We start from the raw sequence: 24,078 nt of genomic DNA on the forward strand, positions 1-24,078 counted from the left end.
TGTCCAATTAGTCACTGTCCTGCCAGACCTCTGGGTACCATTCCCAAGACTGTGGGTTTCTGACGGATCCTGTCATATCTGCCAGCCCCGTGTGGTTGTTTCGGATGCCTGAGAGCATCTCCAGGGGCCTGAGAGCTCATGTGAGGGCAGCTGAACTGAGCCTTCCCTTTGGTTCATCTCTGCTAGGCTTCTCATATCTGTGAAGAAAGAAAGCAACGTTACTATCAGCGTGGGTGAGGAGATGTCCTTCATGGTATTGCTGCACCGTGTGTGGAAAAATCACCCGGTTAATGTTGACTTCCTGGGAATTTACATTCCCCCTGAAAACCAGTTGTCTCCTGCAGCCCACGGGCTGATCGGTAAGGTCTGCGGGTTGGGTGGTGGGAACGGCAGGACATAAAGAAGGGGTTTTGCTGGATCTTTGAGTGAAGTCGTTGGTGTTTGTGTCCTGATGGGGAAGCTGTGAAAATTATTCAAATAGAAAATAAGGGCGATTCCCATAAAGTCCTGGAAGTCCCACGGACATTGTAGAACATCAGGGACCAGGAGATTATTCCTCATCCCAGCCAGGCGAGGGTGTTTTCAGAACAGCCTTGGTGACACTGTGACAGGGCTTCCCCAGCCTGGCTGATCTGCTGAGGTTTGAAAACAAAAAGGCTGAAACAAACCCCTCAAAGCTTCTTTCTGAGAAGACTTCTGTGAAAAAGTTGGTAATTCAGCTCTCCCTGGAATGACAGCCCTTTTCTGGCAGTGGTATAAACAAAAGCAAAGGCTCAGTTTACAGGGAAAATCAGCCCTCCAAGCCCTGGACCCACCCAAGGCTTCTTTTAAGATGTGGGCATCCTGAGCAGCAGAAGTTTTCCCAAATACTCTTCCCAACTCCGGTCTGCTTTCTTAGAAGACATTTGCTGGCTCAAAAGCAGAGCTTTTTACCCTCCCAGTGTGGGTGACCGGATAGCACTGGAGACACACGGTGCCCTGTGATCCATGCAGGAGGGGTTTGCCCGCTGATTTTCCAAAAGTGCCCGGCAGCAGCTCACATGAGAGCCTCAAAGGTTGGGACATGCAAAGAGCTTTAAACCTCTCTTTGGTCAGGTCAGTTTGCGTCTGAACCCGAAGTGTATATCCACCACCAAAGACCTGGGCAAGCTCCAGAGAAACCACAAGCCACCATGGAAGTGAAAGGCAACAAACTCACAGTTACCAGGTAAGAATAAGGTGCTTTATTGTTCTTTTTCTAAATCTGACTTTTTCTTTTTAATGACATCAATGACCACAAGCTGATTAATTCTCAAGGATTTCAGGGGAAAAAAAAAAATCCCTGTTTGCCCTCTGTTAATAAACCAGGGGACAAGTTGGGTTCTTTCATATTTTTGCATGAACAGCTCTGACTGTGTAGCTGCTCAGCATCTGACCTCGGACAGGCCATGTCAGAGTGTCTGGGACCACCACAAAAGGGCCCATGAGGTCATAGAACTGTAAAATCCATTGCGTTTTGTGGGTTTTTTCCACTCTCTGTTGGTGGAAGACACGCATCTCACTGCTTTGGCAGAGCAGCACCGTGAATAAGCAGGACTATCGATGTCTCCTTGTCTAACTGTCACACCGTGACCTCCATTTCGGGTGGCCTCTCTCTCACAGGGGGCTGCAGAAGGACTACAGGACGGACCGCGTGCTTGGGACCGATGTGCAGTGCTGGTTTGTGCACAACAGTGGCAAAGGTTTCATAGATGGCCACTACAAGGATTACCTCGTACCCCACCTGTACAGTTTCCTGAAGAAACCCTGAGTGCTCCAACATGAAACGAGTTTACGACACAAAATTCTTATCTGTGTTCCTTCACGCCCAGACAACTCTTCCCAACAGTAGCTGTCAGCCTATCAAGCCAGACCAGCCGATGGTGACTTCACCACCATTTGCTCTGTCAATGATCAGTGTTTCAAAGCAATGTAACTCCCTTTTCTGTTAAAAAAATATGGAATCTGTAATAAAGTGACATGCTGGGTTGTAGTCGGTATCCTGCTCCTGCCATGCCTTCGTTTATTGGGTACTAAACTCCTTGAAAAATTTCAGTTCACATTTCGCAGTAGACCTGTAACAGCACCGTGGTCCCTGCCGTGCGGATAACGCACACGACCGGATTTTGTACTTACACCTTCGATTTTTCAGACTGCTGGGAAAACATTAAGTTCATACACTGCTGGACTGGGCAAGAGGAGGATGGGCAACAGATGCAAAGGAAATTTAACAGAAAAGGAACATGGGCTCGTCAGGAGGCTCCAGTCATTGTGTTAACCAGTGGTGAGGATTGTCCTTGAAATAACTGATGCTGTCAGATTGCAGGTTAATTAATTAGATGAGTCAGTCTATTTTTTGTGAAAATTGTGACATCACAGTGGAGTTCATCCTCAGGTACAAATCTGGCAAAGCAGGAAAAATTTAGACTATCTAGAAATCCTCATCAGTACTAAAAACTTCCCTTCCAGAGGGATCAGCTCCCAAAATGAGTCTTGCTCTTCAAGAGTATTCAACAATGAATGAGATCAGTAGTGAAACCAATATGCATGTGTATGTACCTAGGGCCAGATTTAAAACTCTGCTTTCAGGCAACCTTAGGAAAAAACATGGGCCAGATTCTTCCCAGCAGCCCTAAAAATCGAGAAAGGGGACTCCAGTAACCTACTCACCATTCTGAAGTTTTGTTTCCTTCACTTCCAAACCAAAGGCTGGTACGCCATCTTTCCTGCAGCCATGGTGTCAGGAGTGAGAGGACCAATGTGTTGTAAGTGTCTCTTCAAAGCAACTCTTGGAAGTGTAAGCAACTTCCCTACGAACCATTCACTGCTGCTTTGAACTCATTTATTAGTTTTGGCCTCCACAAGATCCTGTAGCAGTGAGTTCCCCAGTTTACCTGGCCATGAAGGAAGAGGGAAAACCTATCAAGTGTGTTTTTAAAGCAGTAATTCCACTGTCTGCTTCCTAGCTTATGTGTGAAAACAAGCAGTGAATAATCTTTCTCTGTTCATCTCCACACAATTCATAACTTGTCTATTATATTCACTCTAACTTTTCAGGCTCCAGAATTTTACACGTAACTATTTTCAGTGAACCTGAAGCTGTTCTGTTCTTTCACTCAGCCTCACTACTCTCCTCCATACCTCTTCTCACTCAGTACCTGTTCTTCGAGAAAAGGCAGAGCTGTTCACACAAACCAGTTTGCACAAAGAGCCTGAATTTACAAACAAGCACGTCTGCCTTCTCCAGTTCCCTTCCTCATAATTATCCGTTTTTTCGATACTGCATTCCTGCTCGGATCCCAGACTGCGATCCCTGGACAGCCATGTGACGTCCTATGTGAGGTTGGTTCAGGCTTTTCCACACAGGAGTTGTCTCACTAAACCTCTGCAGTCTTTCAGTTTTCCTGCAGGGGTCCTCTGGAAACCACAAATCAACAAGACGGTGAATCTTTGAGGCAAGGAAAGGGACAAGGAAGAGTGACTTTTGCCTTCAGTGACATGGAATTTTTAGATGGCAACATAACCGATGTGCACATCACAACAGCATCCTGCCCTCTACAACCCTCAGCTGAGATCTGCAGACCCTGAAGGGTTACAAGGGCTATTGATTATCGATTATCTTTCTGTCAGGTTCCAGACACACACGACCTACTCAGAGGTGATAGTTTGTACTTTCCCTGGGACAACCTGCATCTTCGTTACACAAAAAGGCAGCGCACCAGCCGGGCACCTTGCCGTGCCCTTTGGCAGGTATAAACCAACAGACACCTCACGCGTTTAAAAGGCTGATAATAAATACACTGACCTAAGAAAGGTTTGTGTTTATTCCTGAACTGCCTTAGAAATTAAACATTGTACAAAATGTGACTTTTTTTTTTAAATAAAAAAGTAATGTTACATCATTTAGGATAAGTAACGTTACTCATGTAGCAGAGCAGGGAAACAATGGAAGCATGAACAAAAAGAGGCTCTGGAAAACCAAAACAGCGATCACCAATTCTTATCTGCACACACTTTGGCCAGCATCCTAGAAAGCCCACAGGTGACATCTCTCTTGGAGTCCATATGAAGATAAATTCCACATTACTATTATTAGGAACCCTGACAACAAGCGATGACTTGGATTCTACTATGGCTGATATGCTCACCAAAAATAAGTTGGTGATAGCACTCAATAAAGCAGACCATTCTTACAAAATCCAGGAAAATAATCCCTCGCAGCACTGTTACCTTCCCGCTCCTCTCTTAATCCCTTCCCTTGTTTCTGCAGCCAGAACTCAAATTTTGGCTGCAGACTGAGAAGTGTGTTGTTTAAACTCCACTGGCTCCGACACACACTGCCTCAAGCAGCTATTTGTAAGTAATTCTCTCTCTTATGGAACTTCAATAAATAAAATACTCCAACCTGCAGCTATCTGCTGTATTTTCCAAGAAGGAAATTGAACCAAATATTGTAACTTAACTTTGACGCAGAATCAGCTGAAATATTTCCACTGATAAGATTTCCACAAACGTTTTACATTACTAAATCCACAGTGATCTTTAAACAAATCCCATTTGCTTGTGGCTAATTGCTATATACATTATAAATACATACACACGCACACACAATTAAAACCCTGACATGGTAGAGTCCTGTGTCTGCCTGCAAGATGCCAGAAAGGTGTCTTTGGGAACCAAAATCTTCTCTGATCCACGACTAGTGCCTCAGGCAAGTTTGGAAATGTCTTCGTACGGGATATCTTCAACTCGGCGTCCTTTTAAAGGGCCCTGGAGAATAACATAGTAGAAGAAATAAGATGGAAATAGAAACTTGTTTGTTTGTTGAATTCCCAAGAGGGAGTTTAAAATGGCTAAAGGGGTGTACGAAATCCTGCCACATTTAGATGATTTTCAAGAAGCACAACCAAAGCGAACAGCTCTGCAAATCGCAGGCATTGGTGTTTTTCCTCAGTGCTGCACACAGCAGATGCACAATGACTACTTTCTTTTGAAGTGCTCTGTCCAAAAGCCACATGTAACTGCACATGGGCTGCTGTACAGGGCATGCACAGCAGGATGCATCCAAAAAACTGCAGGTCTGGGATTTGCTCACCACCCAATGTTTGGTTTCGTTATTTTCAATGTAATCAGAGAATGTGACAGGGCCTCCATAATGTCCCAGAAATCTTCTCACTTTCAGGACACTCTTTGTATTAATTAAAGTCCTTGCAATTTCGAGGCAAACATAAGCAGCTGTTTTGAATTAATTCACTGTGAACTTACAAGTAGTAAAAGATTTCATTTTGAACACAAACCTATTATATACAAAAATCATAGTCACCCTATAATCAACAGGAAACTTCTCACAGACTTCACTGGTTTCCAGGAGTATTTTCACCCATTTTTAATGTACAGACTCAGAACTCATGCAGGGAGGGGAGCAAATCTTAACACCTACAAGTATCAGAACTAAAGAAAAACTACTCTTGCTTTCCAGTATCAATGTTATCATGATCCCCCAACCAAAGTTCCTTCTGTGGTTAGGACATCCCTACAGTTTCTTCCCAAGTGAATTCCCCAGAATCCAACATAGGCTGAGTTGCTGCAGTCCATCTTCGCATGGGACCCTAACAGGGTCTCTCTTCTGCAAGATGTGTTTAAGAAATTTGGTTTTGAGCCAATATCCTCTCTGCTGTATCAATGAGTTTGAAGATTGGTTTTGCAAAGGAGAACAAAGAAGTAGCCACAGAAACAGACACAACAACATGGCCTAATTTTAGCCCAGAGAAAGGTGACACATCAAAAAAACCCCAAACCCAAAACCAGAAGAACCACCACAAATGTTAATCAGAAACAAGAAACAAATAACCACATAAAGCCTCACGTTTAGTCTGGAAAAGGCATGAGAAAATTCACTTCCTTGCACATTTCTCATTTTTTACCTTCCCACAAAATAGTACAACAGCCACGTTCAAAACAAACATACAAAATATTTTGCACGTCTCTTCAAAGTTCAAAACTGGCCGAATTCCGCACCCTGGTAGCTTTTTAAGGGCAAACAGCAAAGCATTAGTCTGCAGTGAGGAATACATGGCTGGTTTCGTACTGGTTGGGAACAGGTGGAGAGTGAGCACAGCACTTTATGTATCATAAATCCCACCTGTAAGACAGGATTAATGATATCATCTTTCCTCGTGAAAGCTCTCCGACATGCAGATGGAAAGCGCTCTACACAAACTAGACCTTGCAGTGTTTGATGCTTACAGAGTCGATGATTATTGTCGCTGAAAACCTCTTTTCATTGATGGATTCCAGGATGCCTTCATTTCCCCTGTAACCACCATTTAACACCATCACTTTCTTGCCTGAAAGGAGAAACAGGAAAACAAGTTACACAACAGGGCTCCCAACTTCTTTTGATGGAGTTGCGTTCACCTCCACTGACGGCTGAGGGAGGGAAGGTTCCTCCCAGCAGCTCCAGCAAGCAGCACCCAGCTTTGCTTCACAGACTGCCCATTTCCAAACCACACCTAAGTTTACTGCTCTAGGCTGCACTGATACTACGGGCAGAAACCACTGAAACTATGCCAGGGAAAGAAGCCGGAGCTATTTCTCCCGTGTCCCACTCCCTGTGCTAACAGCTCAGTGTACCTCTTTTTGCTTTCTGTCTCACACAGGCAGCCCCCTCAGGGCATCAGTCCTGGTGCAAGGGTGAGCACAGCCCACCTACAAGTACCATTATGCTAAAGAGCACTCACCGACACCATCAACCAGTTCTTCACCAGCTGCAGAAATGCAGAGTGCAGCAGGTCTGCTGAAGAATCTGTGAATCCCAAAATCCTGTTTCCCCATATGCTGAGAGTGTTCTGTTTACTGCTACCCTGACTGTTCCCTGAAATACTGGTCAGAGGCTACACACAAACATCAGCGTGTTCCAGCCAAAGAAATGCCAGTGAATCAAACAGGAGATGAGGCGAGCTTTGCCAAGTACCCACAGCTATTTGAGGCATGACTTTGGACGGAAGACACGGGATAAATACGACCAAGGGTTCCGTAGGGCTCCCAGAGATGCTTCCTGGCAGCTGAAGAAAGATACTTTCATCTCCTCAAATGAACTGATTCCTAAAGCACTTCTATCTTCTCAGAAAATAATCTAATTCTTACGAGAAGGGACTGTGAAGACTCAAAGCACAAGGAGTGTAATAATTCCCTAGAAAGTAACCAGAGGATATTTGGTAAATGATCAGAGTGGCTTATGAAACACTGTCCCGAAACCAAGATGGCTCTTGTCATGGTACTTTCAAGTGGATGAACTATAGTTTAAAAGAACTGAACTATATGTTTTGCAGTGACAGCTAAGCTGAAAAACAAACAAAATAGCTGTACCTGGTGCTGGTATGACAGTTTCTAGATGCGTCTGATCAAGCTTCAGTTTGTCTCCAGAATCAATCATCTTCACAACTGCTGTGTATTTGTCAATCACTTCCTATTGTGAAAGGCAGAGGCTAATCAGAAAAATAAAACAATTTTCTCTAAATTTACATCTCAAAATTAACAAACTCTGCACCATGAGTCTCCTCTTCCACATTTTCAAAAGCAGCAAGGACTTTGGAGCTGTCCTAACGGCACTCAGCTTTCACAGACTGCTGACTGGCCCCACTCTGAAGTTAAGCCAGATTAAAAGAACATCAACGACTGGTCTAATCGACCGCTGATTTTGTCAGCCTTGCCAGAACGTTTTGTCAACCTTCAGGTCAGTTATCTTAGCTACTTTCTCAAAGACGGAGAGTAAATTAGAGGCTTCTTTCCCCCATGGGAGGCTAAGATGGCTGGAAGCCACACAGTGACAACTGGGACACCACCTCTCAATGAGGCAAAATGTTACCGATCATCTTTGTGCCTAATATAACTCACGTTCCACTTCTCATTTTCAGAGTTCAATGGAAGACAGCCCTTGGGACTCATAAATTCTCCCAAACATCTATCAAAAAAGCTGTTATTTTGGGCTCTGTACACTCTTGTCAATCATTCAAAACACATCTGGGCGGCACCTTTGGCGCTCTCGCCAGAGACTGTTGAGCCCTGGCCTACCTACTAAAACATCATTTCACTGCCAGTGGCTAAAAGAAAGCACTTCCCAACAAGAGAGCGAGGCTTACAGCCTGAAGATTTTGTATGCAAATAGGATCTTACCCAAAGGCAGCCTGCAGCTTAATTATCAGTGCAAAACTGACCAGTCTCAGATTAAAATGCAATTGCACTGGTCTTGGTCATATCACTGTGACAAAGCGACTGTTCTCCAAGATGGATGTGTTAATAGGGACCAAATATGTAGGACAAAGAAAGGATCACTGAGTAAATGGCATTAAACCAATTCAGAGATTCACTCCCTGCCCAGAATAAGTCCCAACACAGGTAAGGTGATGTTTCAAGCCCTGTTGGTGTTGACTTAAGACTGAACGACTTGCACCAAGAAACAAAACTTCAGAAAAGCTACAAAACTACCAGAAAAGCCTAACCAATGCCACGTGCTTCCATTTGCACACTTTACCTTAACAACAGCTTTCTTCTTGTGATACTTCTCTCCAAGCTTTTTCGTTACAATTTTTACAATTATTTCCTGGAAGATTTGAAAGGAGAAAAAAAAAAAACCAAAACAGTAAATGCCAAAATATACAAAGAATTACACAATCTAAACTCATTGCACATTCAGGTCACTCTGACTCCAACCACAGATTGTACAGCACAGCGCAGGAAGCAACAATAGTAAAGACTCAGCATTCAGGAACTTGTCTTTATCCTCGAACTATTGCCTCAAAGTAGTAGCTCTCAAGACTTTTTTTTTGTTTTACAAGTACAGTTACACTTGAATTCAGGATATAACGTGACAGCCCACAATGGGTCAAAGGCAGGACTTCTTGATCTGGAAGTTCAGTCAGTAAGTAGAAGCTGAGGTCTCTCAGCTCAAAGGCTGATGTTGACTTCTACATCTGTGTGTGACTACTACTGCAGAAAGAAGAGGGCTGTAAATAACATCATGATTTAAACATGATGAGTAGAAACTCATGTATCAACACTTTATTTAGAGAATTCCATCCCATCTCAGATCAGGCACACAACGCTTCAGACTGCAGATCATGTTCAACCAGAAGAGTAATTCCTCCCAGATACTGTAATATTTCACATTTGGCAGGTTGGAAAATAAGAGTGAATTTAGTTTAAAATCTGCTTCTGGATCTTCACACAAATCAATAGCAGCTTTAGAGACGCAGAATTGGTTGTATTTAGTATAATAATAGTAATTTTTAAGACACTTACAGGCTGCAACCAGTAGTCTCTTCGAGATGTTCTTTTCTTCTCCTCTTCAAGCTACAGAACAACAACAAATAATCACCATTTACTTCCTCCTTTCACTGCAGCTTTTCCATGCCTTTGAAAAGCTAAACCTATTCTCCAGGCCCACATCAAGTGAGGAATAAAAACTCCCCAAAACTAAATAAACATAAGTCAGTATGTTCTTGCTGCATAAAAATCAATCTGATGAGATCCAGGAATCCATAATAAAATGATGGAGGATTTTGGTTGGTTTTTTTCCAAGTGTTTCTAGATATTTTCTTCTCTTCCAAAATCCGTATTCCTTTTACTTCCAACATCTCACTCGTTTGGGGAATAGGCACAGATGAACAGCAGAAACCAGTTTTAATGGGGAAGTGAAATCATTTTGCCTGCTAAGACATAAAAGTCTGAATTCCACATGAACCGAAGGTCACTTCAAAGGGATGCCCTGGTAAAGCAGACATTGCCACAGGCACGGGGCTATAAAGACACAGATCCTGCATGATTATTACCTCCATAATCTCATCCAGTGCAGATTTCTTCTTTTTCTCTTTGGACTGACCAGAGCTCTGCGCTGGATCTTTTCTTTTAACTGTCCCTTCCACCATCTTCAGCGCATTCGGTCCAAGGACGCTGCTGGAAGAGTAAGATGGTGTTTTCACAGCAGACCTTACATTGTCTCCTCTACCAAGATGCATTTGAAGAACTGGTTGTGCAAAAAGGCCTGCTGATCTATTTAAATTCATTTGTGCAAGGCACCTTCCAGATCCTGCATGCCTCCTTCTCTGGGACTGCATTTGGCAGCTAGAACTGATCTCCTTGAGGTGTAAACTCCATGTCCACTGACATCTGCTGCAAGCAGTGCAGCAGAATGAAAACAACCTAATGATCAGTTCAGCAGTGCAAAAGCAAAGAGTTGATTGGGACTTGAGTTCAATGGAGAAGACAAAAGCGGCTCTGTAAATAAGGTTTTCAAATTCAAAAAGGACAAATTTGTGGCTTTAGAGAAGCCACCTGGATAGAGCAACTCTCAAACATGGTAGACATGTAGAACTCCTTCCAGACAGAGGTACTTAGCCTATCTGGCAGAGGGAGAGAATACATGGGAATCTATAGAAAAGGGCTCCATATCCAGCAAATAAACACCATCTTCACCATCATATTCAAAAGAGGGAAACAGCCTACGAGTTAAGAAAGAAAAGAGCAATCAACACAAAGTTACATCTCAGCAATCGGGGAATATCTAGGTAGAGTGAGAACTGCCTAAGGGCAGCTTGAGTTAAGCCATTTTTATAAAAGACATTTGAATGCAGTAAAAAAATTTAGGTGTTCTCTCATCCAGAAAGGTGAAGAAGGCTGCTGCGAGGTGGACAGTAAGGTGATATTAATATGGCCTTACAACAAATCCCACGTTCTGCCTGTGGCAAGGATGTTGGATATACTAGCAAAGGGAAGATATGTAATGGGAATGAAGATACAGAAACGGTAGAAGTAGCAAAATTGAGAGAAAAGAACATATTTCAGAGAAAGTCTAGATAATCTCCATAGCAGAGTTCTAGAAGAAATAGCACATTAAATCCTAAATCAAAGAGCAAGTACTAAAAAAAAAAAATCTCATAAAGGGTATCAGACAATTAAAACATAACAATTGCAGTGCCTATATTCAAGAAGGAAAACATACCCAGCTGTGAGGTTATTAAGGGATTCCTGGGTGTCAATACTAAACCAAAACTTATTTCACATATTCATCAAGGACCCTGGGACAACGAGTGAGAGATCGCCACCACTGTTCGGGTGTGTCATCAATATGGAGGACACCAGAAAGAACTGGACACCAGAAGGGACAGGTTTATCTTGAAACCCACATTTTAAAACCCACAAAATTCAACAGCACATTATGAAAGCTCACATACTTTGGAAAAGTTGACACTGATTACCTTCTATCTACTGGGAGCCTTTTAAGAAAAAACAAAAGCAGAAAGGGGTCTGGCTATAATCCCAGCTGACAGCTACCAGTGTGGAACAGTCATGAAAGAGTCAAATGCAACCCTAGGAAGCATCAAGACAGACAAGCATTAATGCCTTGCATAAGTCATGGTGACGTTTCGCTTGCAGCATGCACAAACTCCATCAGCTCCCCTGTTCAAGATTAGCTGAAACTGGCACAAGGACAAGGAAGGGATATTTAGCGGATCAGGGGAATGGGGAGCTGAGGCCAGCACCGTGCAGACCTGCTTGTACAGCACAGTGCAGGCTGAGAGGCTAAAACTGTTCTCCACAAATACATGGTCTGAGAAAGCAAACAGCAGGGAGAAAAAGAACTATTTGTGTTAAACGTCCATACCAACATGAAAGCAACTGGTATAAACTGGCCCTGACTACATTTCACTGGGAAATTACAAACAAGGTCCTAACCATGAGAAGAAACAGGTTTTGAAGGGTCTTCCCTTGGGATTATAGGGCTGGGGAGACCCTACCTGTGTACAATGGAGGTAGATCAGTGTGCAGACAGGACTGGACACTGGTACACTTGCAGCACTGCAGACAGGAGTCAGTGTCCTTGACAGTAGCTTCTGCTCACTCCTTAATTAGAAGTAATTCTAATCTTACCTTTCCACTGAGTGAGATAAGCAGGGATCTGAAGATGTAAGTTCTTGATGGAAAAAAGTAAGTCCAGGGCTCCCAGTTTGCTCAAGGGCAGTCAGCATCAGAAGCCGTGCCCGCGGTGGCAGTGGTGGCTCCTAGCTTCATGTCAGCCACACGGACGTCCAAGGGAAGGCACACCCCCCTTCTCACTCCCCTTCTCAGCAAGGCTACAACTCCATCTCTGTACCCAACTACCAGTATCCCCATGCCCTCAAAACTCGATCATCCACTACCGACGATCTCCTGGTCCTATTTCTGCACCCTGCTCAGGAGACACAAGTGCCAGGTTTCTGTAGCTTGTGCTGCGAGCATAGAAGATAGGAAGTCAGGAAGTCCTGTAGCTTGTGCTGGGAGCATAGAAGATGGGAAGCCAGGAAGTCCTACTGTACACTGCACTGGGGTGGTGGACATCAGGTTGAACTCAGTTGATCCTCAGTAACAACCAACAGCTGCAGACACACCTTTGGGCTGACACAAGGCAGCAGCTTCCACATATGACTGAAGTGATTCCTGTATCACCAGTGACACATAAACCACTGTCTGGTCACTTTACCATGAAGTGGTATCCAAATTTTGCTTCCATTGCGAACAAATATCTCCTGTATGCTATGAAAAAATTAAGACTACTTGATATATGATTTCACATTCAGCCAAATTTTAGCAAGCACTTTAAGTATTCCTCACTGAAACTCTTCAGGTGAGTGTCTGAACTAAGTTTCAGGCTCATCTGAAGCACGACTCAATGCTTAGGGATAATTTACCAGTTTTCCTCAAAGCCCGAAATCTGTATCTATTATTGCAAAGAACTACTTTATTGTCTCATTTTCTGCCTGGCGTATCTCCCATCAGATATCTTATTTAAGAGCTGAGCTTGTGATGAGAGGAAAGCTTTCATTTTACCTGCAATGCATTTAATTATCATATTGCCTCACACAGTGCTCATCAAACAGTTTCAGCAAAAAGTCAGTACTGTTTGCATTATTGATCCCTTTTGTCCTGTATTTCCTGTGGTTATATGACAACAATTAAATTCAGGCGCTTTAGAAAGATTTACATCAGGTCGATTCAGCTTCTTAAATGATCAGAGAAAGTACTACCTTCAATTAGACAAGGCAACCAGACCTTTCAGGAACCAAAATTAACAAGTCATAGAAGGCAGCTGGGACTAGATGGCATTCACTTCAAAGGTTTTGACTGGATCCCTTATCCATCCTTCCACGTGACAGTATCTTCTCAGAGGTACCTCTAACTGCCTATTACTTTCCAGGCATCTGCCATGAACCATAGTGAATTCAAGAAGGCCCTTCACAGCACACATTTAAGATATTCCCATTCATCCATTTTAAATACAAAAGGAACCACGAAGTCGCCCAGTATCCCCTCCTGAATAACATAGCAGGATGAGATATTAGACTCCAAATGTTTCAGGACAAGATACATCTTCCTGCCCATACAGATATCATTGTCACATAAGTGCTTTGCAACAGTTAAGGGTTGCCCTTAAATTCTTTTCTCACCTTGTTTTAGAAGATGCTGCTATTGAAGTACTTGCTCCTTTGTTTAAATTAAATGTAACTAAAAAATAAAAAGACATTACTCTATTTCTATCTTTAAAAATAACTATATTGAAGGATGTTACAATTTTTAAAATCTGCAAATGGAAAAGATCATAAATTTGAAAATGTTTACTAATCTATGTTTTGCTTCAGCTTTTAAAGCAAATTACTTTAAACTTTATAAGAAAGAACACTCTGTATTTCCATATTCCAGCGCTCTTCACAACCGATCTCAAAGCACTTTACAAAGCACCGAGCAGGCCTCAGTGCTCCTTTCGTTTTAATCATTAAATCAGCTTCAGTATGTTCTAGAAAATTACACGTATCAAAGTCTGGTTACCTTTTTCTTCTTCACTTTCTCTGTTCAGTTCAGTATAGACTGGCTTTTCCTGCCAAAAAAACACAAAACACATTTCAAGAGTCAAACAGAAAACTGAGCCAGGATACCATTTTTTGGTGATCACTGATTAGCTCAGTTTTACAGACTGCTGCAAGATTATTACAAGCAACTGTAATATTCAACCTGGCTTGATTCACAGAAGATTACAAATTGAAAACATTGTCTCATTACAGGCTCCTGTGCAAAATTCTCTAATTAACACTCCCTACAGAGATGCTGTCTAAACTTGCTTGATTCCAGCGTGAAAGGAAAGTGGCCTTACTATAGCAGCTTTCTCTATTTGAACCAGCATGATTAGACTGGTTTCTGGACAGACTGATAACTCAAAGAAAGAAATTCTGGACTCTTTCCAAATTTTTTGAACCGAAGGCTCAGACCATTTAAATTTCAATTAGTTTTAAATTAAGAAAAAGACAACTGTTTACAACAGCATTTAAATTTATCTATCAACACCCAGGATCTAATGGGAGGTTCTAGTCCCAGGCAACAACAACGTGTATGGGAGTCATCGAATGATGCCAAATAAACAGATCCCAAATATCACATCAGCACTATCAAAATAAAACTTTTCACTATGTGGATTTTATTACGTCAGCCCCACCCCCCCTGCCCCAGTTATCTGTCTCAGCCTCCCCACTGTACAAGGTACTCGTTATCTGCAGCCACGAAAGTTGTGAAATACCATAAATGAAGACACATCATGCTGGTTACTGTATTGTTTACTCTCCCTTCCTAAATTGAAGAGTGATTTTTAAATCACTAATCACTCAAAGAGCAGTAATTATTACTCTTTTAGTACTGAAGCAAGCCAGGTACAAAGTAACCAAGTTTTCCTCCAGAGCAAGTTATAATCTGTATAGCAGGAAAGTCAGAACGTAAGTGAGCTGATGTGGTGACTCAAGCATGGAAGAAGCCAGTCTAAATGAAAGTGAAATGGCCAGGATCAGACACCAGGGCCACAGGATACAATTCCAGCAGATTTCAAAATCACATCAAACTTAAAAGGAGCTGAGACCTCTGCTTTCTTTGATTTATTTATTTTCTGGAACTGTGATTCCATAGAGGACCTTGATGGTCATCAGCTGTAAAAACCATGAGCAAGTTGGGCAGTAAGGAAATGTAACAACTTGCAATTTCAACAGAATCAAGATAGTCAAGGCTGCTATCAGAAGCATCTGGAAGAAGACTGTTCCTCGTGGCTTAGAAAAGAACAGCAATGCAGCCAAATACGCCCACTGCTCCCCAGTTTGAACTGGTGATGAGCTTGTCACCTGAAGCCTGAAGCTTACTCATCACCTTCCAACGCTGCAAAGGAAATACCAGTGCAAGAATCCCAGTAGCATCAAATACACCATTAAAGTAACCAAGAGGAGCTTTGAGCTGAAGGTTGACATACAGTGCAAGTTTCCTCACCAGTTCTTTCCCCTCCAAACCTCTTCTAACTTGCTGCTCAATGAATTTAGCAGTTTTTTCTTCATCATCAAGGTCCTGTTTCTTCTTCCTCTCTTGTTCCTGTTGCCTGCGAATAGTCTCTGGGTCCCTGTCAATGTACTGAATGTACCAGCCTTTTGGAGTCTCATCAACCTTACAAAGACCTGAAAAGTCAATGCAAGATAAAGTAAGATTAATACTCACAAAAGTCAGCAAGGGACAAAGAAAACACCAAGAACAAGGTGCTGGAGCACCTCTGCTATGAAGACAGGCTGAGACAGTTGGGGCTGTTCAGCTTGGAGAAGAGAAGGCTCCGGGGTGATCTTATAGCAGCCTTCCAGTACTTAAAGGGGCCTACAGGAAAGCTGGAGAGGGACTTTTTACAAGGGCGTGTAGTGACAGGACAAGGGGAAACGGCTTTAAACTGAAAGAGGGCAGATTTAGATTAGATATAAGGAAGAAATTTTTCACTCTGAGGGTGGTGAGGCACTGGAACAGGTTGCCCAGAGAAGTTGTAGATGCCCCATCCCTGGAAGTGTTCAAGGCCAGGTTGGATGAGGCTTTGGGCAACCTGGTGTAGTGGAGGGTTTCCCTGCCCATGGCAGGGGGGTTGGAACTAGATGATCTTTGAGGTCCCTTCCAACCCAAACCATTCTATGATTCTATGATCATTTTCACGGTCCATGTTCACTACAACAACGCAGATACTTTACCAGAGGAATGTAACCCTTACTGGCCTAGTGAAATTGACTTTTTATGATCTTTACTATCTGTTTCTGCCCTTCAGCGAGCTGGTTCTATTTGGAAACAGGCCAGAGTATATAGCAAAGTGGAGTGGTTTATACTACTTTCCTTATTGAAGAAAATGTTTCCTTCCCACTGTTTTAACAAGGAAGAAAACAGAAATCTGACACATATAAACAATATACATTAATAGCATCACACTAAAGGAAACTTAACTGTGCTACACTATTGTTACTCACTCCTGCTAAAGTGACTTTTCAAACACTGTATGACTCATGAATGTATCCTGCAGGACACAGGCAACCAGAGCCAAAGTAAACTTTCTGTCATACCACAGTGCCATTTAATCTCTGTTCCTTCCACTGAACACAAAACTGCAGATCTCAATAAACCAGGAATGAAAACTGCTCGCTTCTTGCCACCTGAAATACGGAAGGATTCCGTAGTCATAAGAAATGTTGTATCAGAGCTTTTAATTTTTAAATGGCAACTGTTGGAAGTGGATTTAGAATTTAGCAATACCTCCAGAAAATACAGACCAACAGATGAAACAAGGAAAGGTTCATGATTGACGCTCTTATCCCCGACTTCTGACATTTTTCATAAGCAAATTCCTAATGGTTAGCACAGAGATACGTCTGGACATCTGTTAATACATATACAGGAGGGGAGGGGATAAAAACGAAATGGGAGAACTAACATAAATGTTTACTGATCACTTATCAGCAACGCAATTATCCAATAACTCTAAAATTTCCAAATCCTAAGCAACTACGCTTACCTTCTCTTCCCAGCCATTTAGTAAAATCAGTCAGTGTCTCCCACTGTGTGGCGTTCATGTGGATGTGTTCTCGATGACTGATATACTCATTGTACACAATATTATTGTGGACTCTCTTTGTTCCTGAAATACAGAATTATTATTATTATTATTAAATGTAAGTATTAGGAGAAAGCAACCAAAACTTCTTGCACTGAACTAACAAAAGACATCAAAAACAAACAAGCAGTAAAATATTTACCAAATCGCCTCCTGAGCAGTTCTAGGAAATCATTTCGGAATTCCCTTAGGGGATAAAAATAAAGTATTTTAGTAAAACTAACAATTACAAAGTAACTTTCTATTGTCATTAACAATTAAACATCTGCAGTATAAACATGAGTTCTCTTTTGAACTGAGCATGACGAAATCCAGACACTCCTCTTCCAAAGGGTAACACCCTCTCAAAGAGAGAAAAAGGAAAGAACAAAATCTCAACACTTCCCACTAATTGCTGGTATTTCATTACCAGGTGTCTTCCCAGGCGGAGTGACACAAAGCACAGGGCAGGACAAAGGGCAGCAGTGGGAGATGGGGTAGCTGATCACTCATCTCACTGGTAATTTGAGGGCTTGAGCATAAAGCCTCACTTCAGACAGCTCCAGTCAAACCAGCTGTCCTGTAGGTCAGCTGGACAAAGGACTGGGGGAAACTGGGGGACATTAGTCACACCCCTGACTTGTTATCTCTCTGTGATGGGTCTTTCAGCTCTTTGTCATTCTGTGTGTGGCGGTGACTTTGCTGGGCCAGAAGGGTGACCTACTTGGTAACACAGAGCACCTGAAAACGGGGCTCTGGCAGAGATAAAACTGTCAGATTTGATCAAACATCACCGTTTCCTGAAATTTGATCAAACATCACAGTTTCCTGGAACGCCTCATGTACGTTTGAAAGCGACACCACCCAAATTTTCAAATTGCCATTAAGAAAAGAGCTGATGCTAAAATGTCTCAGAATCAAGTGTCGGGGGAGGCGAGTGGGCTGCGCAGATGTGACTCAGGAGTGAAGACCTGGGTGAGAACACACGGCAAACTTACTCGGAAAAGTAGTCCATGAATTGCTGAGGATTTTCAGAAGCCAGCAGCAACTGCCTCTGGTGGGACTCAGACATACAATGACACTTGAAGCCATTCTAGAAAACAAAAATAAATACTTTGTCTGTCTTTGTCTTGGTTTGCAACACTTGCACAGGCGAAGAGTAGTAAAAATAACAGCTTCTACATGAAATTTCTCAGAGGCTCCACAGAAAAGACCTTAACTTAGTCACAGTCTAAATAGGGTGGTTGTTCCTCCTGACTGGATAAGCCAGAAACAGAACTCTTTCCGAGGCCAAAAGCCTTAAGCCAAACTGTGAAAGGGTTACAAGACAGAATATCCCAGCAGTTCTCTTCGTCCCTTGTGGAATGGGATAGACATGGCACCACCCAGGCCCACCCAGGACCCATCCAGGTGCTTGTGCGAGAGCACTGGAAACATTTGCTGGCTTCCTGCCTGACCAACGCCGATGCCAAATGTGTTTAAGGAGGGGATGGTGTCTTGGGAGAGCTCAAGCTACGGATTGTGATGGTTTGGCCATCTCTAGCACAGGGCTGAAGACATCAGAGCTCCCCAAAAAGCACCCCAGGCATAGGATGTGTGGCCGCATCCTTGTTTTGTCTAATATTGACAACTGAACATCCACGGGATGCTTTACTTCTCTAAGGCACGTTAAAGAGACTGTTCATGGAGAATGAAAAACTAAAAGCACAGTTAGCTCAAGTGGAGGTACTTTCTGAACACAGCTCTGGTGGAAATCAGGAAGAATCATAGAAAGGTTTGAGTTGGAAGGGACCTCAAAGATCATCTAGTTCCAACCCCCCTGCCATGGGCAGGGACACCCTCCACTACACCAGGTTGCCCAAAGCCTCATCCAACCTGGCCTTGAACACTTCCAGGGATGGGGCATCTACAACTTCTCTGGACAACCTGTTCCAGTGCCTCATCATCCTCTGAGTGAAAAATTTTTTTCTTATATCCAATCTAAATCTCCCCTCTTTTAGTTTAAATCCATTTCCCCTTGTCCTATCACTACACGCCCTTGTAAAAAGTCCCTCTCCACTCACATCCCACAGGCATCTGGGTCTAAGTAGACAAGTGAAAGGAAGAGGAGGAAGCTTCAGAGAAAAAACATCTCTTTGTACCAGGTAATAAAGGAAAGAAACCAATCCAGAATCAGAAGGAAGGAGCCCTCAGTGCAAGAAAGACACACATCTGCTGGAGCGGGTCCAGAGGAGGGCCACAAAGATGATCCAAGGGCTGGAGCACTTCTGCTATGGACACAGGCTGAGAGAGTTGGGGCTGTTCAGCCTGGAGAAGAGAAGGCTCCGGGGTGATCTTATCGCAGCTTCCTAGTACTTAAAGGGAGCTACAGGAAAGCTGGGGACAAACTTTTTAATAGGACCTGCAGTGACAGGACAAGGGGCAATGGTTTTGAACTAAAAGAAGGCAGATTTAGACTAGATACAAGGAAGAAATTTTTTTTAATGAGGGTGGTGAAACACTGGAACAGGTTGCCCAGAGAGGTGGTAGATGCCTCATCCCTGGAAACATTCAAGGTCAGGTTGGACCTGACCGACAGGAGCTGCTCTGGAGTCAGCCCGATCTGCAGTGCAGCAGCAGACCTTGACGTGCAGGGGGTTTTCCTGAGGCAGGGAAACATCAGCAGAGAGACACACCAGGAGCCAGCGGCTCTCGCGGGAGCTGCTGATGGGGCCTGGGCATTGCCAGAGCGACAGCGGCCACCCCACACCCGGGAAAAGCAGCCTGGGGAGCACAAGCGACCAGGGGCACTGTGAACAGAGGGAGCACACAGAGCGTGGCACATCAGCCAGGGGGTAGCACGGCAGTCACCCTGCCAGCTCAAGAGGTGGGTTCCACGGGTGGCCATCAGCCCCTCAGAAGGAGCTTAGCTATGGTATCCACCTGGCAGAAAGCCATGTCCTCTATGCTTGCCAGAATGGATCTGACAACTCAGACAGAGCTCCCACGAAAACACACAGCCACCCAGGTCTCAGGCTGCAGGGAGTGCCAGAGCCATCCACTGGTAATGGTCAGCAGTGGTGGGAACAGCTGTGTGAGGTGTGACCAGGAGGACAAGGACCAGGCTCTGCTCAGCTGGTGGCACAGCAGGAAGTAGAAAGGTTGAGGAGTATCAGGGAGTCTGAGAGAGAGAGAAGACCGGTGGAACCATGCGCTGCCCTCCCTGAGGCAGAAACAGGAACGACCACCAGAAAAAAAAACAAGATCAAGGGCATGCTGTATCCTCCCTCCACCAGGCTGAAGGCAGCAGCTTACAGGAAAGGAGTCAATGGAGGCAAGTCCATGCTCGAGGCGGCAGGTGAACCCCCTCCTTGCCCATCTCGCCTTCCTAGGTGCCTCTGTACAACAGGCAGGAGGCTCTGGATGTGGAAGGTCGGTCAATGGATGATGCGGATGATGGTCCATCTACACCAGGGGTGTTGCCAGGGTCAGTGAGGCCTCACCCCCATATCACAACCACCTCCATGAGGAAGAAAAGACAGGTTACAGCTGTAGGTGACTCCCTTCTGAGGGCAACAGAGGGTCCAATATGCCAGACAGACCCTCCTCTTGGGGAAGTCTGGTGCCTCCCTGGGGCCAGGGTTAAGGACATCACTAGGGAACTTCCCAGCCCGCTGTGGCCCTCGGACTATTACCCATTACTGCTCTTCCATGTGGGTGGCAATGAAGCCACAACACGTAGTCCAAGGGCGACCAAAAGAGACTTCAGGGCTGTGGGATGGCTGGTAAGAGAACCTGGAGCACAGGTTATTTTTTCTGCTCTCCTTCCAGTTCTGGGCAATGACATTGGAAGAAACAGACGTGCCCAATCTATTAACACATGGCTCTGTGGCCAGTGTCACGGTCACAATTTTGGTTTTTCGATAATGGGATGGCCTCCATGGCACCAGGCTGCCTGGCACCAGGTGGGATTCACCTTTCTCAAAGCAGGATGAGGGTCTTTGCTCATCAGCTGGCGGGGCTCAGTCACAGGGCTTTAAATTAGACTTGCCTGTGACAAGATGGGAGCACCTGAAGAGCAGCAGAAAGAAATTCCAGACACTCCAGCCAGGAAGTCAGCTTTATTGGGGTCCCAACTTAAATTCCTCTATGCAAATGCATGTAGCATGGGGAATAAACAAGAAAAGTTAGAGATGTGTGCACACCTGCAGGACTATGGTCTTATTGGCATCATGGGGCCATGGCAGGATGAATCCTATGACTGAAGTGTTGGAATGGAAGGATACAGGTGCCTTAGGAAGGACAGGTAGGGGAGACGAGGAGGAAGGGTCACCCTCTATATCGAAGACCAGCTGGAGAGCATGGAGCTGCACCTGGGGATGGACAAGGAGTCAACTGAGACCTTATGGGTCAGGATTAAGGGGAGGGCAGGGACAGGTGACATTACAGTGGGGGTCTGCTACAGACCACCTGACTGGGAAGACAGAGTGGATGAGGCCCTCTACAGACAGATAGGAGCAGCCTGACGTTCACGAGCCCTGGTCCTCATAGGGGACTTCAACCACCCTGATATCTGTTGGAGGGACAACACAGCAGGGCATAGGCAATCCAGGAGGTTCCTGGAATGCATGGATGATAACTTCCTTCTCCAAGTGATAGAGGAATCAACGAGGAGAGGTGCTTTGCTGGACCTTGTTCTCACCAACAAGGAGGGGCTAGTGGGGAACGTGAAGCGCAAGGGCAGCCTTGGCTGTAGTGACCACAAAATGATGGAGTTCAATATCCTTAGGGTAGCGAGGAGAGAGCACAGCAGGCTCACTACCCTGGATTTCAGGAAAGCAGACTTTGGCCTCTTCAGGGATCTGCTTAGTAGAGTACAATGGGATGAAGCCCTGGAGGGAAGAGGGGCACAAGAAAGCTGGTTAATATTCAAGGATCACCTCCTCCAAGCTCAGGAGCAGTGCATCCCAACAAAGAGGAAGTCAGGCAAAAACATCTGGAAGTCTGCATGGATGAACAAGGAGCTCCTGGACAAACTCAAGTGCAAATGGGAAGCCTACAGAGGGTGGAAGCAAGGACAGTAAGGAAGCCTGGGAGGAATACAGAGAAATTGTCCAAGCAACCAGGGATCAGGTTAGGGAAGCTAAAGCCCTAATAGAGTTAAATCTGGCCGTGGACATCAAGGGCAACAAGAAAAACTTCTATAGGTATGTCAGTGATAAAAGGAGGACTAGGAAAAATGTAGGCCCTCTCCGGAAGGAAACAGGGGACCTGGTTACCTGGCATATGGAGAAGGCTGAGGTACTCAACAACTTTTTTACCTCAGGCTCCACTGTCAAGAGCTCCAGCTGCACAGCCCAAGTCACAGAAGGCAAAGGCAGGGACTGGGAGAATGAAGAACCGCCCACTGTAGGAGAAGATCAGGTTCGAGACCATCTAAAGAACCTGAAGGTGGACAAGTCCATGGGACCTGATGAGGTGCATCTGCGAGTCCTGAGGGAACTGGCAGATGAAGTTGCTAAGCCACTATCCATCATATTTCAGAAGTTATGGCAGTCTGGTGAAGTTCCCACTGACTGGAAAAGGGAAAACATAGGGGAAAAAAGAAAAACCCAGGGAACTACAGGCCAGTCAGTCTCACCTCTGTGCCTGGCAAGATCATGGAGCAGATCCTCCTGGCGACTATGATAAGGCACACAGAAAATGTGCCTTAGCACATCACAGGAGGTGATTGGTGACAGCCAGCATGGCTTCACTATGGGAAAATCCTGCCTGACTAATTTGGTGGCCTTCTACGACAGGGTTACAGCGTTGGTGGATAAGGGAAAAGTGACCGACTTCATCTACCTGGACTTGTGCACTGTCCCACAGGACATCCTTGTCTCTAAATTGGAGAGACATGGATTTGACGGATGGACCACATGGTGGATAAGGAATTGGCTGGATGGTCGCACTCAGAGAGTTGTGGTCAACGGCTCAATGTCCAAGTGAAGGCCGATGATAAGTGGCATTAATCAGCAGTCGCTGACAAAGATGTTAAACAGCACCAGTCCCAATATCAACCCCTGAGGAATGTCACTCATCACTGTTCTCCACTTGGACATCAACCTAGGAGTGAATCACCCCTCCAGGCACTTTTGGGCCTGTGCTCCCTCTCACTGAGGGTTGATCAGTCTCTCTGCAGGAGACTGAACATCCCCAAAGATGGATCAGGGCCAACACACTTTCTCCAAAGCAGATGAAGACTTCTCCCATGGGGGATCCCAAAGGGACTGCACCACCCCCTGCATCTGGGAACCCTCCAGGTCCCACCAATCTGTCCCCAAAGGGACCGTGCTCCATACAAGAAGGACTAGGGACTCCTAGGTGAGAATAATGGCCCTCTCCAATGCTCTCCTAAACAGACTTGCGGCTCCCTGTGCTCCCAGGAAGTAAGACCGCTACACACCCTAGAAGGATTACACCCCACAGATGGGATCAGAGCCCCCACAGGGAGACTGGAGACATTAACAAGGGGTACCTGGGCCAGCCCTGCACACTCCACAAGGGAACTAGAGAACTCTACAAGGTTATGAGGCCATAAATCCCCTAAGGCGATGGCAGCACCACATAAGAGGACTGAGGACCGCAACAAGGGCGATCGGAGCCCCTCCGTATCCCCTCCACCGGCACTGCGGACACTCACAAGGTGGATAAGGACCCCCGCAAGGGGACTGAGTACCCCAACAGCGGGGATCTGACGCCCCACGAGAACCGCCCCCCTCAAAGGTACCGGGCCTCCCTCCAAAGCGGTCGGAACGCCCCGCGCCCCCTCACAGACGATCGCTCTCCCTCCTCGAGAGACCGAGGCCCGCCGCGCTGGCCGGCCGCAGGCCCGGCGGCTGCCGGGGCGCGCTCACCTCATCGCGGCACTGCTTCTGGCACATCTGGCAGTACCAGCGCAGCTTCTGCAGCCCCTTGGACTTGATGCGGTTGGCGATAGCCTTGGGGCTGAGGAAATCCGACTTCCCCATGGCGGCGGCGGCCCGAACCCCCCGCCCGCCCGCCCCTCCCGCTCCTCCCGCCGGAAGTGGGGGCCCGCGCCCCGGAAGCGCTTGGCGCCCCCCTCCGGGCCCGGCTGCGCGCAT

The 24,078-nt window shown here is 45.2% G+C and overlaps 2 protein-coding genes across 6 annotated transcripts in view; one reads left to right on the forward strand and one right to left on the reverse strand.

Annotated features, from left to right (window-relative positions):
- The window catches only part of ITIH2 (inter-alpha-trypsin inhibitor heavy chain 2), a 31,642-nt gene extending 29,385 nt beyond the window's left edge, over window positions 1-2,257 (forward strand). Inside the window, exons 19-21 of the mRNA XM_009980517.2 lie at window positions 187-359; window positions 1,096-1,207; window positions 1,642-2,257. Of these exons, the coding sequence (XP_009978819.1) occupies window positions 187-359; window positions 1,096-1,207; window positions 1,642-1,789 (433 nt within the window). The 3' untranslated portion in view covers window positions 1,790-2,257. The remainder of the gene's footprint in view (window positions 1-186; window positions 360-1,095; window positions 1,208-1,641) is intronic.
- KIN (Kin17 DNA and RNA binding protein) lies at window positions 157-23,987 on the reverse strand. Of its 5 annotated transcripts, XR_015222106.1 has the most exons (14): window positions 23,851-23,987; window positions 17,971-18,065; window positions 17,136-17,179; window positions 16,895-17,017; window positions 15,352-15,533; window positions 13,879-13,927; window positions 13,500-13,557; window positions 9,849-9,972; window positions 9,319-9,369; window positions 8,552-8,620; window positions 7,387-7,486; window positions 6,265-6,365; window positions 4,643-4,788; window positions 162-197 (listed from the first exon to the last, which is right to left on the reverse strand). XR_015222106.1 is itself a non-coding variant. In XM_086609756.1 (13 exons), the coding sequence occupies exons 1-13, from the start codon at window positions 23,962-23,964 to the stop codon at window positions 192-194; spliced, it is 1,116 nt and encodes a 371-aa protein (XP_086465882.1). In that variant the 5' UTR covers window positions 23,965-23,987; the 3' UTR covers window positions 157-191. The 5 variants fall into 5 exon arrangements, 4 of the variants coding, with proteins under 4 accessions (XP_086465882.1, XP_086465880.1, XP_009978820.1 ...); XM_086609756.1 differs by lacking the exon at window positions 4,643-4,788 and having other exon boundaries at window positions 157-197; XM_086609754.1 differs by lacking the exon at window positions 162-197 and having other exon boundaries at window positions 3,030-4,788; window positions 9,849-9,969.
- Window positions 23,988-24,078: the final 91 nt, after the last annotated feature.

Source organism: Tauraco erythrolophus, chromosome 4, assembly GCF_009769465.1.
Source record: "Tauraco erythrolophus isolate bTauEry1 chromosome 4, bTauEry1.pri, whole genome shotgun sequence".
Classification (NCBI taxonomy): domain Eukaryota; kingdom Metazoa; phylum Chordata; class Aves; order Musophagiformes; family Musophagidae; genus Tauraco; species Tauraco erythrolophus.

Coding starts and splice junctions, on each gene's coding strand:
- KIN (XM_009980518.2), bottom strand. CDS start 23,964: ATGGGGAAGTCGGATTTCCTCAGCCCCAAGGCTATCGCCAACCGCATC. Junction 17,018..17,135: donor ACTGCTCAGGAGGCGATTTG/GTAAATATTTTA, acceptor TCTGTATTTCAG/GAACAAAGAGAGTCCACAAT. Junction 8,621..9,318: donor GAGACTACTGGTTGCAGCCT/GTAAGTGTCTTA, acceptor CAAATCTTCCAG/GAAATAATTGTAAAAATTGT.